We start from the raw sequence: 13,978 nt of genomic DNA, 5'->3' as shown, positions 1-13,978 counted from the left end.
TGAGAGGGGCCCTGCAGCCCCTCCTGAGCTGTGGCAGGAGCGCTCGGCACAGCCCATGGAGCCTGGTGATCCAGTCCTTGACCCATGCACTGACTTCTCAGCTTGACCTCAGAGCTGCCATATCACCATGGATCTCACCAGCCATCTCTGAGCCAACCCATAGGCTGACTTCCCAGCTTGACCCCAGGCTTGCCTTGCCTCCATGAATTCGGCTGGTGGTCTGGGCTCTCGATTGGATCTGGCTGCAGTCCCTGGGTCTGCCCTGCTTGCCCCTCCCCAGGGCAGTGGGACAGCCATTGCCCATGCGCTGTTGGCTGTGGTGTCCTCCCTGGTGTAGCCTGGCTGAGGTTGAGATGGCTGTAGAGCTGCACCATCAGTCACCACAGTGAGCTGGTGGGTGCTGGGGCATGTCTGAGCTCAGAGAGGTCCGTGTAGGTGTTGGGAAGAGCCAGGGCCAGCAGTACAGCTGCATATAAGACTGTGGTGGTGACACTGCAGGGCATGGAGTGCCTATTACTGCTGTTTCTATAGAGTCATAGAATCACAGCCCACCTGGTTTCTGGGCTAGGCTGTTGTTGGCCATGTCATGGGTGGAGGGGAGACAGCAGCTAATAGGGAACAGCTGGGAGAAACTGGTGGAGACGTATCCTGAGCCCTTGTGGGGTGGGACAGGTCTCATGCTGAGGGGAAGAAGCTGCTGAACAGGCAGAAAGCAGCTTCTCTTGAGCACTTGGGAGGGATGTGGAGGGTTTTGCAATCGTGCGAGCAAGCAGGGTTAAGTGACACAAGAGCAAGAGAGGGCAAAAGTCCTGCCTGTGTCCTATGAGGACAGGACAGGAAGGATGGGGTTGATTTACCAACCATAGTGTCTGGATCTATCTTGTTCTTTGCTGCTCCAATTCAAAAGCAATCGGGCTGTAGTGTCTTTTAGAAATAGGAAGGATTTTTAGTGTTAGGTGTGCAAAGGTCGAAGTTATTCACTTTAAAGCTTTACCAGCTCCCATAAGCAATTCCTATACCTCCCTCCTTCTGTGGAGCCGGGAGACTCTGAAGAGAGCCTCCAGCAATGCTGCTTTCGCCCATAAGAGGGAGGCCGAGAACATTCAGTACCCCTGAGTAGAATTCGAGCTGCTTGAAAATCAGTTCCTCATTATTGGATAAAACACTTTCCCTCCTTATGCCTCTCTAGAGTCGCTACTTAGCCCATTGAAGCCCAAGCTTAGCTTCAGCTCAGCTGTAAAGGACAGAGGCTTCCAAGGAGAGCACTGCTGAGGGAGAGTGCTGCTGGAGAGGGACTCTTCATCGGGGGCTGTAGTGATAGGACAAGGAGTGACGGGTTCAAACTGAAACAGGGGAAGTTCAGGTTAGATCTAAGGAAGAAGTTGTTCCCTGTGAGGGTGCTGAGGCGCTGGCACAGGGTGCCCAGAGAAGCTGTGGCTGCCCCATCCCTGGCAGTGTTCAAGGCCAGGTTGGACACAGGGGCTTGGAGCAACCTGCTCTAGTGGAAGGTGTCCCTGCCTATGGCAGGGGGTTGGAACTGGATGAGCTTTAAGGTCTCGACCAACCCATCCCATTCTATGGATCCAGCAGCCAAGCAGTGATATCATGAGAGCCAGGCTGTTTCCCAAGAGCCTGTACCAGAGATGTTAGTGAAGCATTGCCATAGTCACCCATCCCAGTGGCCCTCTCCATCCCTGTGGACGCCAGTGATGCTGCCATGAATGGCCATAGATGTGGTTTGGTGCGATCAAAACTGGATAAGAGGCTCCAGGTGGGCAGGTGAAGGGCTCAGGAGCCTGAACTACAGTTCACAGAGGAGCAGCTGGAGATAAGTGAATGTTGATATGCATGTGCATATGTATACACAGTTGATATTGCCAAAAGGGCTTTGGGTTTAGTTGCCTTAACTGATGGGCTAGGTGCCATGAGCAGGGCAGGAAGGAGCCCACCTTACTGAGAAGGGGAGTAGCTCCACATTCACTCACTTACTAACTTCAGGGAATTCGAGTCTAAAGTGTTCAGCAGATCGACCTCCTTCTTGTCCTTATAACCCTATAGTAACAACCTTCTTCCTACCTTATTGGTTTTATAGAGCTCACCCAAATTGATCTTGTTTATGCTTTGTCAGATGCTTCTTTAATCCTAATTTAAAGTCCTTCTCAATTCCCGGAAACATTCTGGAACGACTCATGAAACCAGGCATTTGTATGCACCTAGAGTAGAACAGGGGGATGGACAACACACACTGTGAACCCATCAGGAACAAACCAGTCTGGTGTCCTGGCATGGCACAAATTCTTAGGCATCAAGTGAGAAGTGGCAGATGTCATGTATGTTGGCATGAGGTAGGGGTTTAATACTCGATGTCCTGACCCCTTCTTGAGAAGATAAGAATGGGAAGTGTAAAACTGAGGTAATGGTACCTCAGGTTCTAATTATCAGTGGTTGTCAAGATGGAAGGACATATGGAAGTGATTTTTGCAGCGGTCCATTCTGATGCCAGATCTTTCTAATTCCTTCAGTTACCAGCCTGGATAATTAACACCTCTGAGTGCCTTATTAAACCTGCATGTTACTGCAGGCTGTGAAGGACAGCAAAGACAACAAGAACTCAGTATTAGTTGATGAATGTTACAAATGACCTGAAACTTTTCTTTTATTCAGGGTAAAATTCAACAGGTACAACTTCAAGCATTACCTTTATGAACATGTAAGTGAACTGGGTGGCTGCAGCTTTTCAGAAGGACTCCAAGGTATAATGGAGAGCAAACTGAACACCAGCAAGGGAAAAGGCAACCACCACCCTGGAGTGTATAAGCCAGAAGCAGCCTCCAAGACAAGCTGGAGTAATGTGCCTAGCTAGTAATGTGCACATCAAAATGCAGCTGAACAGAAAACAAAGTCAAAGGAGGTCAGTGAGGATGCTGGGAGGCACAGTAACAAAGAAAGGCTCAAAGAATTGAGTTGATGAACTCTGTAGAGGAGGAAGCCAGAGTGAGGAGGGGAAGGGAAGCATTACAGCCACCAAGTGCATAAGAGGTCATTTCAAAGAAGGCCATAGCCATAGCAAACAGGCCATGAAAGATTTCAGCTCAGACAAACCTAAGTTAGGCTTTCAGGTAACATTACGCTAGAAGTGTGCCAGAACAGATTGCTGGGGATGGCGCAATCTCCAGCACTGGAGGTGTTTCAGAACTGGTTTCACAAACCTCTGCCAGGACAGGTACTGCTGATCCTCCCAGCTTTGGGGGTTTTTTGGGGGGAGGGTAAGACTAAACAGTATGATTTTACCTAATTGTAAGCAAACCACATGCAAGTGGCATAAAGCAGAGGGGGAAGCCAGCTGCTGCCAGTGTTTGCCAGCAGACACTGGGTTTCTGTGCCACAGCCTCATGGTGCCAGCTTCGGACCTGCACTCTTCTATATGGCAGAAGAGAAAGTTTAAGCAAGAGAGGGAAGGGAAAGGAAAATTGTGGAACTTGGGGGGGGGGAGGGAATACGTTTTGTGTCAGGACCTGGGCTGCACTCCCCAGGAGTTCAACTCTCAGCGTTTAAGGCCGGTTTGCTGGGAAGAGCCAGGTGGTTTTGGAGCACTTTGGAAAAAAGCTGGGAGAAGTCTGAGGGGGGTGGTGGAGAACCACCCTTCGCTCTGTCTCTTGGGAACTGTTTTCAGCCAACGCTTTTACTTTGTCTCCTACTTAAGCTACATTACAGCTCTGCTGCTGCTGTGCCTGGCCGTGTCCTGCGGCATGAGCCAGACCATGACCTGGAGACCTGACTTAACCTCAGACCTGCCTCATTGCAGTAAACTTGCCTGGTTACAGCCATGGGACCTGCCCTGCTCGCCCCACCACGCTGTGCTGCACTCCTGTGACTCCCTCCTTGCAGAGCAGCCACCCTTGGTGCTCCCTGGCATTAGGTAGGTAGATACGGGATTGGGAATCTGGCTTTGAGCTAGGTGGTGATGTGTCCCAGATGGGAATATGGGAGGAGAGGGTAAGGGCGCACCTTCACCTGGATATATGTGCTGCTGTGTGCTGTGGGGTCTGTGGTTAGTGCCAGGCGCTGGCACTGATGGTTACTCCCCATGGTGCCCACACAAACCACATTAAGGAAGGACTGCTCTTGTGGGAAGCTCTGGGTACAAGTGCTTCTGTTCCTCTCCAACCAAAGCAATGGAGGGGACAGACTGTATGCAGCTTGGAAAGAGTCAGCAGTGTCCCCAGAGAGAGCAGAGGCCAGGGTGGGACAGCATAGGGTAGCAGCCTAAGTTCAAACCTAGCAAATAGGTTACTGGTATTTTGGCCTGACCACATGAGGAGGTGATGGTGTTCCCCAAGGCACAGGAAAGCTGCATGCCTTGCAGGGAGGAAGATGGCTTTGCTGGACTAGCAGGAGTTGGGAGGATAGAGCAGAAAGAGGGAGATGGTCAGGACCAGGTCTGCCCCCTTCTCCCACCTCCTGAAAAAGAAGAGCTCTGCAGAGTGTGAGATATTTACAAGAGAGCAGGGCTCAGGCAGAAGGCTGGGCTCCTTCTTGGGTTTCAGCCCATCTCCTTGACCCCACGGGCAGCTGAGCAGGGAAACCAGAAGACTCTAGGATGGGAGAAAATGCACTCCCAAGCTCAAAGCACGAGATGAAAGAGGCCTTAGCATGAGGCTAAGATCTAAATATGAGCTAGGATGGGGGAGAAAGAAATAAAAGGCCAGAAGGGGAGGCAGCTCCTGCCCTGACCTCTTTTCCCCATTGCATTTGCACTTGCACAAAGGGTAATGGTTGGCAACTTCTGGAGACACATCCAGTGCATGTTGAGGACTCTGTTTGCTCTATCACCACCTTCACAAGAAGCACAGAGAAGCCTGGATGGCAGAGGCACAGGGGAAGTCTGCTTAGCACTTGGGTGTCCAGCTCTTCCCTCACTGGATCTCAATCATAAAGGAGGTCAGTATTATTTCTGTTACACAGGTTAGGAAATGAGGACTCTTGTAGGTGAAGGGACTTTCCCGAGTTATGCAGCGGTCGGAGAGAGAGGCCGGGTCTCTGTGGGACCCATTTCACTGCTCTGATTCCTAGCCCTGAAGGCTGTTTGTCAGTTGTCTGGAGTTAGCGGTAGGATCAGAAACAATGTTCTAGAATGAAGAGCAGCAGCTAAGGGAGGAAAGAAAATGCAGAGAAGACTGCTGGTGGCAGAAAGGGGATGATGCCCTGGATACCTTGGCAAACACAGGGTGAAGTTATGCCCTGTAGTGGCCAGGGAAGAGGTCTCCGGGAAGACAGGAGAAGTTTGCATGTAGCCACTTGTGCAAGAGGAAAAGCCATAGGTGAAGATGAGAAATTCGGTAGAACTCCTGGGCCCAACAGCGGCCCTCGAGGGGCTGCCGGGGCCGAACATGTGGGACACGCTGCGGCGGTGGGGCCCGCACGGTGCAGCGCTCCCGGGGGGGGGGGTGCTGAGGGCGAAGCGAGCGGGCGATGCCGCTCCGGCCGGGGGGAGCGGGAGCGAGCGGGGCCGGAGCCACCCGGGACACGCAGCTCCCGGGGCCGGAGGGAGGCAGCGCCGCTCCCGCCCCGCCGCAGCGGCTGCCGCAAGGCGCCGGGGCTGCGGTCGCCCCGCCTGGGAGGGGTTAAGCAGCGGCCCCAGCCCGGGGGCGGACGGGGCGGCTGCGGCGGCGGCGGCTGCTATACGGCGGCGGGGCTCTAGGTGTCCTGCCTGGGAGGGTCCCTGCTGCATTGCAGCCGCCGCGCTGCTCCCTCTCCGCGCACACAATGGCGACTCCCAGCCCCACCAGCGGCTCCGGCGCCGGCGGCGGGAGCGGGCCGGGTCCGGGCGGGCCGCAGGCGCACGCCGCCGCCAGCAGCATGCAGGGTAAGCAGCCCCGCGCTAGGCCGCGGCCCGGCCGCCGCTTCCGGGCCGGGCGGCGCGCCCCGTTCTAGGCCTCGGCGGGCCAGGCCGGGCCCGGTGGAGCGCGGTGCCCGTCGTGGGTCTCGCCCTGCCCGGGCCGAGCGCGGAACTGCCGGGCGGGCGCTGCCCCGGGCGGGGATGGAGGGTGGGCCGCTGGGCCCCGACCGGGACGGGCCGCGGCTCTGGGGACCCCTCCGGGCGCGGCCGTGCTGCCGTCCGGAGCGGCGCTGCCCCTCGGCGCGGCCCTGCGGCGCTGCAGTGCTCGCGGGGGGTGTGTGTGTGCGTGTAGGGATCGGCCCGGCCCCGGCAGGCCCCGCTGCGGGCCTGCCCCGCCGCTCCCTGCGGCTGCCGCCTCCCGCCGCGCCCGGCCCCGCTCGGCGGCTCCCCGGGAGGAAGGGCGGCCCCGGCTCCGCGCCGCGGGCTGCTGGCGGCGGGGACGGGCCCCGAAGCACTGCCCGCGGCCGGCGCCCCGCTGCCCTGGGCGGCAGGAGGGGGCAGCGGGGCGGGACAAAGGCCGGCGGGACGCGGCTCTGGCTTCGTCCAGCCGGGGACGGTTTTGCAGCCTCCCCGGGGTGACCCGCGCAGGCCCCGTCCCCTCGCCAGGAGCCCCGCGGTGCTGCGGCCGGGCCCGGGCCGGGGTTTGTGGCTACTTGGCCGGCGGCAGGACGGCTCAGCCCCGGCGCCGTGTGCCTGGTCCCTGCGCTTACCTGTGCTTCCCAAGGCAGGTGTTTGGTAAGAGCAGTTCAGCCGTGAACTTCTGCTTCAGTTTGGTTTCCTCGTGATGGAAATTGACAGTGCTAGAGCAGGGTCGTGTTGCCACGTTCCCGCCTGCACTTGTTGATGCTGGACCCGTCTTGCAAAAATGGTGGGTATTTATTTTTCAGAAAGGCTACAGCAAACACCTTTGAGTTTTGCTTTGAAGTTAGACTATTGGAAAATCCCCTCTGCTTGAGCAACATTTTAGGCTTTGTTAGGCCGAGGTGATGCAGTGCTGGGATTTTTTTATTTGTTTTTTATTAATCTAGTACAGGGATGGTAATACTTGAGCTGTTTGCCCTGTTTGGGGAACTTTCTTTTTTAATAGAAGGAAAGGTTGCGCTTGCAGCAGACAATGTTGGTCGCAGTTGTTTGCTGTAGCTCTGCTAGGACTGATGGCACCAAGACTGATGGCACCTGTTTGACCAGAGAAGTGATGGTACAAACTGAAGAGTTTGGTGTACTTGGAATAAAAAGGTGCATTTCTGCTGGTTGTAGCGTCCCCTGTGTGAAGCTCTTGTGCTTGCTGGATGGAGGAGCAGGTACCTGCTGGGCTCAGGGAAGGTGACGATATCTGTGTCCACAGCTGTGGAAAACTAGAATCGCAAACCTTATAAATGAAATGCATGGAGTAAACACTTGACCACGGTATATTAGAGTGGCTGTGGTAAAACAAGCCATCGCTTCGCTGCAGTGCACTTACAACCCTCTATGTTGCCCCTTGTATTTTCACCTGACCCCCGTTTTTCCTGTCTGTGAAACATTCTCCTGAATCCTGATTATCCTCAGGGCTGAGAGTTAGGTTTGCACCCTGACTCCAGAGCTGGTGATGCCCCGTAAGCTTGTGGTGGTGTAGCATCTCCATCCCTTCTCGGGTGGAGGAAGGGCAGTTGTTGGTTTAAAGTGCCCATTTAAATATGAATTCAGGACAGGAGGGCCAGGTTGGTGATATCCAGGTGTTTGTGGTGGAAGCTGGTGTTGGGGTGGTTTTCGTTCAGGTGCCGTGAGAGAAGCTGAGTGTAGGATCTGCATGGGCTCTGGAGCATCAGGTTGGTGAAGCAAGCTCTGGAGCAGCAAGAAGCTCCATCCCAGGACGAAAGTCCTGTGCCAGGATCCCTCTGCTGCCACATAACCCCTGTGCAAAGCTGCTCTCCGAGGTGCCGTGGCCTTGCTCCGTGTGTCCCGCTGGCTCCATGCTGAGGCCAGGTCAAGCTGAGCTGCTGCAGAGCAAACCCACCACAGAGTGGTGAGTGTTCCACAGCTCGGATGCCCAATGCTTGCTCGTGGTGGGGTTGGGCAAGCGCTGGGGCGAGGGAGGTGTGGGAAGGCATTGCTGGGTGGGGAGGAAGGTAGGTAGGGCTGCGTCAGTCTGGGTTGAATTGGCTTAAACACTGTGCCGAGGTGGAGCAGGGAAGTCATTAAGTTGGAAACAAGTAATTAGAAAAAAAACAAACCCACCCCAACTTTTGCTCTGTTAATTTTCAGCCTTCTGGCTCTCTGACCTGGCTTCTGCAACTGCTGCTGCGAGGGAGGTGGTGGGACAGGGAAAGGGTGGGATATGTCCTACAGCGTTGACCTGTGCCCACCACGAGGGGCTGTGGCAGTGTTCCTCTGGACAGCCATCCATCGCTTCTGGAAAATGCCCAGAGGGCACGTGCTTGGGCAGGCTGGGCTGAGGTGAGAGCCTCTCTCTGGAGTTTCTGTTTCAGTACGAGGGCCAGTGGTTTCATAAGGGGTATCTGCTGTCGGAGAGTTTGGCAGGGGCTGAGGGGAGGGAGGAGGCAGGAGGTGGTGGTAAAGGGGAGAAGTCTTCATGAAAATTGAGGCCCACCACGCTGATGTCTGGAGCTAGGGCAGCACCTCCAGAAGGTCTCAACAGGCCACCCTGTTTTGTTTCAAATTTGACATCCTACAGCATTTTTGATGCCCCTCCAGGTGACAGTGCTGAGACGAAGGGCCACCTCGCTGTCCTCACACTGGGCTTCCTGTGTAGCCGTGGTACTCAAGCCTCATGATCAAGGAAGGGGTTGCTTCAGGTCTCCTCACCCTTAGTGTTCTGCATGCCCAAGCTTCATGCTCGTGTCTTTTCTTGTCTAACTGCACCAGCCGTTCATGCCCATGGACGTGGGAGCTTCCTTTCTTCCCAGACATCCCCTGGCCTGGTTCATGGTGCCGTGTTCAAGGCAGCGTCGCCAGCTCAGAGACAACACAGAGCTGCAGTTCTCAGTGTTGGAAATAGGTTCTGGTTTATGATCTTTGAAATTCCTGTTTGCTTTCTGGGTGCTGGTGACTGCTGCTGTGAAGAACTGTTGTCCTTAGTTACAGGTAATGCTGGAGCAGTCCTGCATGGGTAGCCTCCTGAATGTTTTGTGGAGAAAAAGGAGGTTCCGTGGGAAGTAGGGTATCCCACTTGGACAGTGATTTAAAAGAAACCAACACCCAAACTGTAACTGGAACAGGTTTGCATTTCTCATAGCCATAATAAGTGATAGTCTTTATTGCTGCCATTGTTCGAAGGCTGGTGGTGTGGAATCTAGACATGTAATGAATTCCATGGCATAGGAAGAATTTTGATTGTAATTGCAACCTGTGGAGTCACTCGTCCTACCTCCAGTGCCACACAGGAGCTGGAACCACTCCTAACTGGCTGTTACAGATTCAGCCTCTGCATCCAGCATTCAGGAACACTGGATGCAGCTGGGACTTCATGGAATTAATGAATGGTTTGTGTTGGAAAGGACCTTAAGATTGTCTAGTTCCAACCCCCTGCCATGAGCAGGGATGCCTCACACTAGATCATGTCACCCAAGACTCTGTCCAGCCTGGCCTTGAACACTGCCAGGGATGGAGCATTTACCACTTCTTTGGGCAACCTTTGCCAGCACCTCACCACCCTCACAGTACAGAACTTCTTCCTTATATCTAACCTGAACTTCCCCTGTTTCAGTTTGAACCCATCACCTTTTGTCCTATCATGACAGTCCCTGAGGAAGGTCCCTCTCCAGCATCCTTGTAGCCCCCTTCAGACACTGGAAGCTGCTATGAGGTCTCCAGCAGCTTCTCTTCTCCAGCCTGAACAGCCCCAATGTTCTCAGCCTGTCTTCATACGGGAGGTGCTCCAGCCCCTCGTCATCCTTGTGGCCTCCTCTGGATTTGCTCCAACAGCTCCATGTCCTTCTGATGTTGGGGACACCAGAACTGTACGCAGTACTCCATGTGGGGTCTCACGAGAGCAGAGTAGAGGGGCAGGATCACTTGGTGAGGTACATGCTGCTTGCTGTGCTCTGGTGTCTTTCTGAAGCAAAGTATGTTACTGTGAGTGTCTTTCAGAGTGTACCTGATGGTTCAGATGTATAGGGGTGGGAATTCCGGCCCTGTTCAGCTGCAGTTTGGGATTCCCGGTTCCCTTCACATGTGTGGTCCTGTCTGCTCCCCCCACTGAGGTCTTTGCCCTCTCTACTCCACGCCAGCCATATACCTTTCTGTTTTCAGCAAAAATCAAAGAAGGTCCATATGTGGTTAGAGAGTCCTCTGTGGATATGGTGAGGAACCTGAGGGGAGAGTTGCCAAGGGGTCTCTGTCTGAGTGCATCAAGAGATGCTCTTGCCCTTGGAAGCCATTTGTGCATCAGTGACTTACTGGAGCTGGGAGGTGGGTTTCTGCCTGTGTACAAGCAATTTCTGTCCTGTTCCTTTCTCTGCCCGGTGGAAGAGAGCTGCTGAGAGGCTCTTTGAGAGGTCAAGAGTTGTTCGTGTTAGGCAGAGGGCAGAATTGGCGAACACTGCGGTGGACTTTGTCAGTCGCTGCAGTCAGATGAATTTGGTGTCAGGATGTAATCCATGCTGTGTCTTTCATAGTTACTTCAGCCATCACAGTAAAAAGCAGAATATTACTTGAAACCATTCGTGGGCATTGCTGTGGCTGGTACAGGGGTTCAGTCAGAGATGCTTTGACTCCTGTATCCTCCTCTTCTTTGTGTTGCTACCTTTGTGGGTGCAAGGAGTGGCTGGAGCAGCTCTTCTCCCCACTGCTGAAGGCGTTCCTGGATCCAGGCCCAGCAGAAGGAGAGGAGTGAGACGTTGATGCCTTGATGCTGAGATGTACTGGGGCGCGGTGTGAGCACTATCAAAAAGCTGATGTGTGGACTTACCTCTGGGAGCAGAGGGGCAGAACGGATGGAGAAGGTAAAAGGAGCCCCAGTAAATGTGGCAGTTTGCTCACTCAAAGAGGGGATTTGGAAATGAGGAGATAGTGGAGAGGTGGAAAGGTTGTGAAGCAAAGGGAGCAGTAAGCAAGCAGCAGATTGAGTATGAACCAGTGTATGAATGGCCAGGTAAAATGAGACATATGATGTAGATGAGAAAACAGGGAAAACATAAAAGAATGAGAAAAGAAAAGAGGGGACAGGAAGGGAGAATTAGTTAATCCTTGTCCTCAGTAGGTGGTAAAATAAGCACTGTCTGTCACTGTATTAGTGACCTGCTCTTAACTCGAATGCAGGCAAAGCAAGTTGTCTCTCCAGCAGGTGGGCACTGGTTGGGTACAGTCAGAAAGTGGCTTCACAACAGTGGCTGTGTCACCGTACGCTGGTGCAAGCTGACACTGCCAGGTGTGTCACATTGATGGCTGCATGGCTACTTGGACGTGTTCGCATTTATTATGGAAAGTAAAGATAGTTGTGTGGTGAGCAAAGCAGTGTATTTCAGTTTGTTCATGCTGGCCAGTTTATTCGTCTATGGTGGCTGTGCAGGGACATGGGTGACCATATCTGCTCTGTGTTTGAGTCTTGGTGTCCACCTAAGCGTGTAGGACTGTAGATGTATGTAACTGGGTGTTTTTGCACTTCAGCTTTCCATTTTGGTTTAGTTGTAATCAATTGACATTCTTAATATAGAATCACTGAATAGTTTGAATTGGAAGGGACCTTCACATCTCATCTGGTCCAACTCCCCTGCAATGAGCAGGGACATCTGCAACTAGATCAGGTTGCCCAGAACCACATCCAGCCTGGCCTGGAGTGTCTGCAGGGATGGTGCATCCACCACCTCTCTGGGCAACCTGTGCCAGTGTTTTACCACCCTCATTGTAAAGAATTTCTTCCTTGTGTCCATCCTGAATCTCCTCTTTCAGTTTAAACCCATCACCCCTCGTCCTGTCACAACAGGCCCTGCTAAGAAGTCTCTCCCTGTGTTTCTTACAGGCCCCATTTGAGTACTGAAAGTCGGAATACGGTTTCCCCAGAGTCTTCTCTTCCCCAGCCTTTCCTCACAGGAGAGGTGCTCCATCCCTCTGATCATTTTTGTGGCCCTTCTGTGGACCCTCTCCAACAGGTCCATGTCTTTCCTGTGCGGAGGACTCCAGTACTCCAGGTGGGGTCTCACGAGAGCAGAGGGGCAGGATCACCTCCCTTGACCTGCCGGCCACACTCCTTTGGCTGCAGCCCAAGATACGGTTGGCCCCTGGGCCTCGAGCGCATATTGCCCGCTCACGTCCAGTCTTTCATCCCCCAGTACCCCCAAGTCCTTCTCTCAGGGCTGCTCTCAATCCCTCCATCCCCCAGCCTGTATTCATACTGGTTTGCTGATAAAGGGGCAGCCTAGAAGTACCAGTCAGTCTCACCAAATGCTGGGAGGCTTTTTCACTTATTTGATGCTGATGTGATGGAGCCACCAGGAGTGGAACTCACACTGTTGCCTGTCAGAATGAGGGCCATGGAATGAGAGAAAGGTGAGTTTTGTGAGGAAGAAAAGGATAATGTGTACTTTACAATCTGACTTTGTGGAGGAGTCCCCCTCAGATTAAGTCTATTCATAGGTGTGTATGCAGTGAAGCATTACTTACATGAGACTTGTGTAACCACAGCAAGCACTGCATGTATCAAATGAACATAAACACCTTGTTAGCATCATACAGCTGGGATGTGATTGCTGCCTTTGAAGTCAGATCTCTTCTGTTGGATTTAGGTTTGGTAAGAGTTTGTGTTTTGAAAGTAAAACTGGAGATCTGCTTCCCAATGGGAGGGGTCTGGAAAGAAAAACTGCATGAAAGCAAGAAGCCGTGTGGGGTGTTTGTGCAGGGCTCTGTCCTGCAGATGTCCAACCAAGTTTCACTGAAGTGATGTTTATAAAGAAGGTACAAAAATCCCTGAATGGATGTGGTGCTTCTGGCATCCCCTCAAAGGCTGGAGTGCACTGATCTGGACCAGCTTTCCAGAGGTGCTGGTTATGTTCCCAGATCTCATGTACCTTGTTTGCAATGGACTGTGTTGTATTCCCCAGAGCTAGAAATGCCTCCTTAGATGTGTATGTGTTTGTTGCATCCCCCTCGGGGAGGTGGGAGTTGCTGTGCTTAGAAGAAAACCCAGCTGGTTTGGGCAGTTGAACCTTTTCATCGTGGTTCAGGGGTGTCACCGTGGGGCATGGGCTTTTCCATGGATATTCTGATCAGGATGGATTATTTGTATTGTACGGGCTGGCCTTCTGCTTTGGAGGGATGAACAAATGTTTTGGGGATTCCTGTGTGATCCTTGTCATTTATGGTTGGTCTGTAACATCTCTTTTACAATGAGAAAGCCAGTCCCTGTAAAGACACCAGTTCAGGAGAAGCTGTGTCTTTAAGTCAATAGGTCCAGTAGTTCCTGCATTTATAAGCTGGTTTGTTTTGTTTTATGTGTATCAGTTTGGTCGGTTTCTGTTCCCAGTTGCAGTCCCTGTGCAGTCACTGTGCTGCTCACTTGGCCAAGTTCTTCAGTAAAGCAAATCCTGCATCATATCACGAGGATGCTCAGGGGCTGGAGCACCTCCTGTATGGAGACAGGCTGAGAACATTGGGGCTGTTCAGGCTGGAGAAGAGAAGCTGCGTGGAGACCTCAGAGCAGCTTCCAGTGTCTGAAGGGGGCTACAAGGATGCTGGAGAGGGACTCTGCATCAGGGACTGTAGCAGTAGGAGAAGAGGTGATGGGTTCAAAGTGAAACGGGAGATTTAGGTTGGATATAAGGCAGAAGTTGTTCCCTGTGGGGGTGCTGAGGCACCGGCACAGGGTGCCCAGAGAAGCTGTGGCTGCCCCATCCCTGGCAGTGTTCAAGGCCAGGTTGGACACAGGGGCTTGGAGCAACCTGCTCTAGTGGAAGGTGTCCCTGCCTGTGGCAGGGGGTTGGAACTGGATGAGCTTCCAACCCAAACCATTCTATGATTCTATATTACTGAAGTCTGCTGGCATTCCCTGCAAAGGGTTTTGGTTTGTCTTCTAGATCTTCAGATTCCTTGATATGTTTCAGGCTTGTCTGATTGCAGAAGAAAGGTGTGAACAGTGGGTGAATG

The 13,978-nt window shown here is 53.1% G+C and overlaps 1 protein-coding gene across 2 annotated transcripts in view; it reads left to right on the top strand.

The window, feature by feature from the left end:
- The first annotated feature begins 5,351 nt into the window (after positions 1–5,351).
- Positions 5,352–13,978, top strand: part of MAP2K4 (mitogen-activated protein kinase kinase 4) — an 83,145-nt gene continuing 74,518 nt past the window's right edge. Inside the window, exon 1 of one of the 2 annotated variants that reach the window (XM_030505816.1) lies at positions 5,352–5,866. In XM_030505816.1, coding sequence (XP_030361676.1) covers positions 5,767–5,866 — 100 coding nt within the window. In that variant the 5' untranslated portion in view covers positions 5,352–5,766. Of the gene's footprint in view, positions 5,867–6,635; positions 6,768–13,978 lie in introns of those variants that run through there. The other variant, XM_030505817.1, reaches the window with a different exon arrangement.

The sequence above is a fragment of the Strigops habroptila genome, chromosome 14 (genome assembly GCF_004027225.2).
Source record: "Strigops habroptila isolate Jane chromosome 14, bStrHab1.2.pri, whole genome shotgun sequence".
NCBI lineage: Eukaryota > Metazoa > Chordata > Aves > Psittaciformes > Psittacidae > Strigops > Strigops habroptila.
The sequence above is the reverse complement of the archived record's forward strand: the minus strand, read 5'-3'. Positions and strand labels throughout refer to the sequence as shown.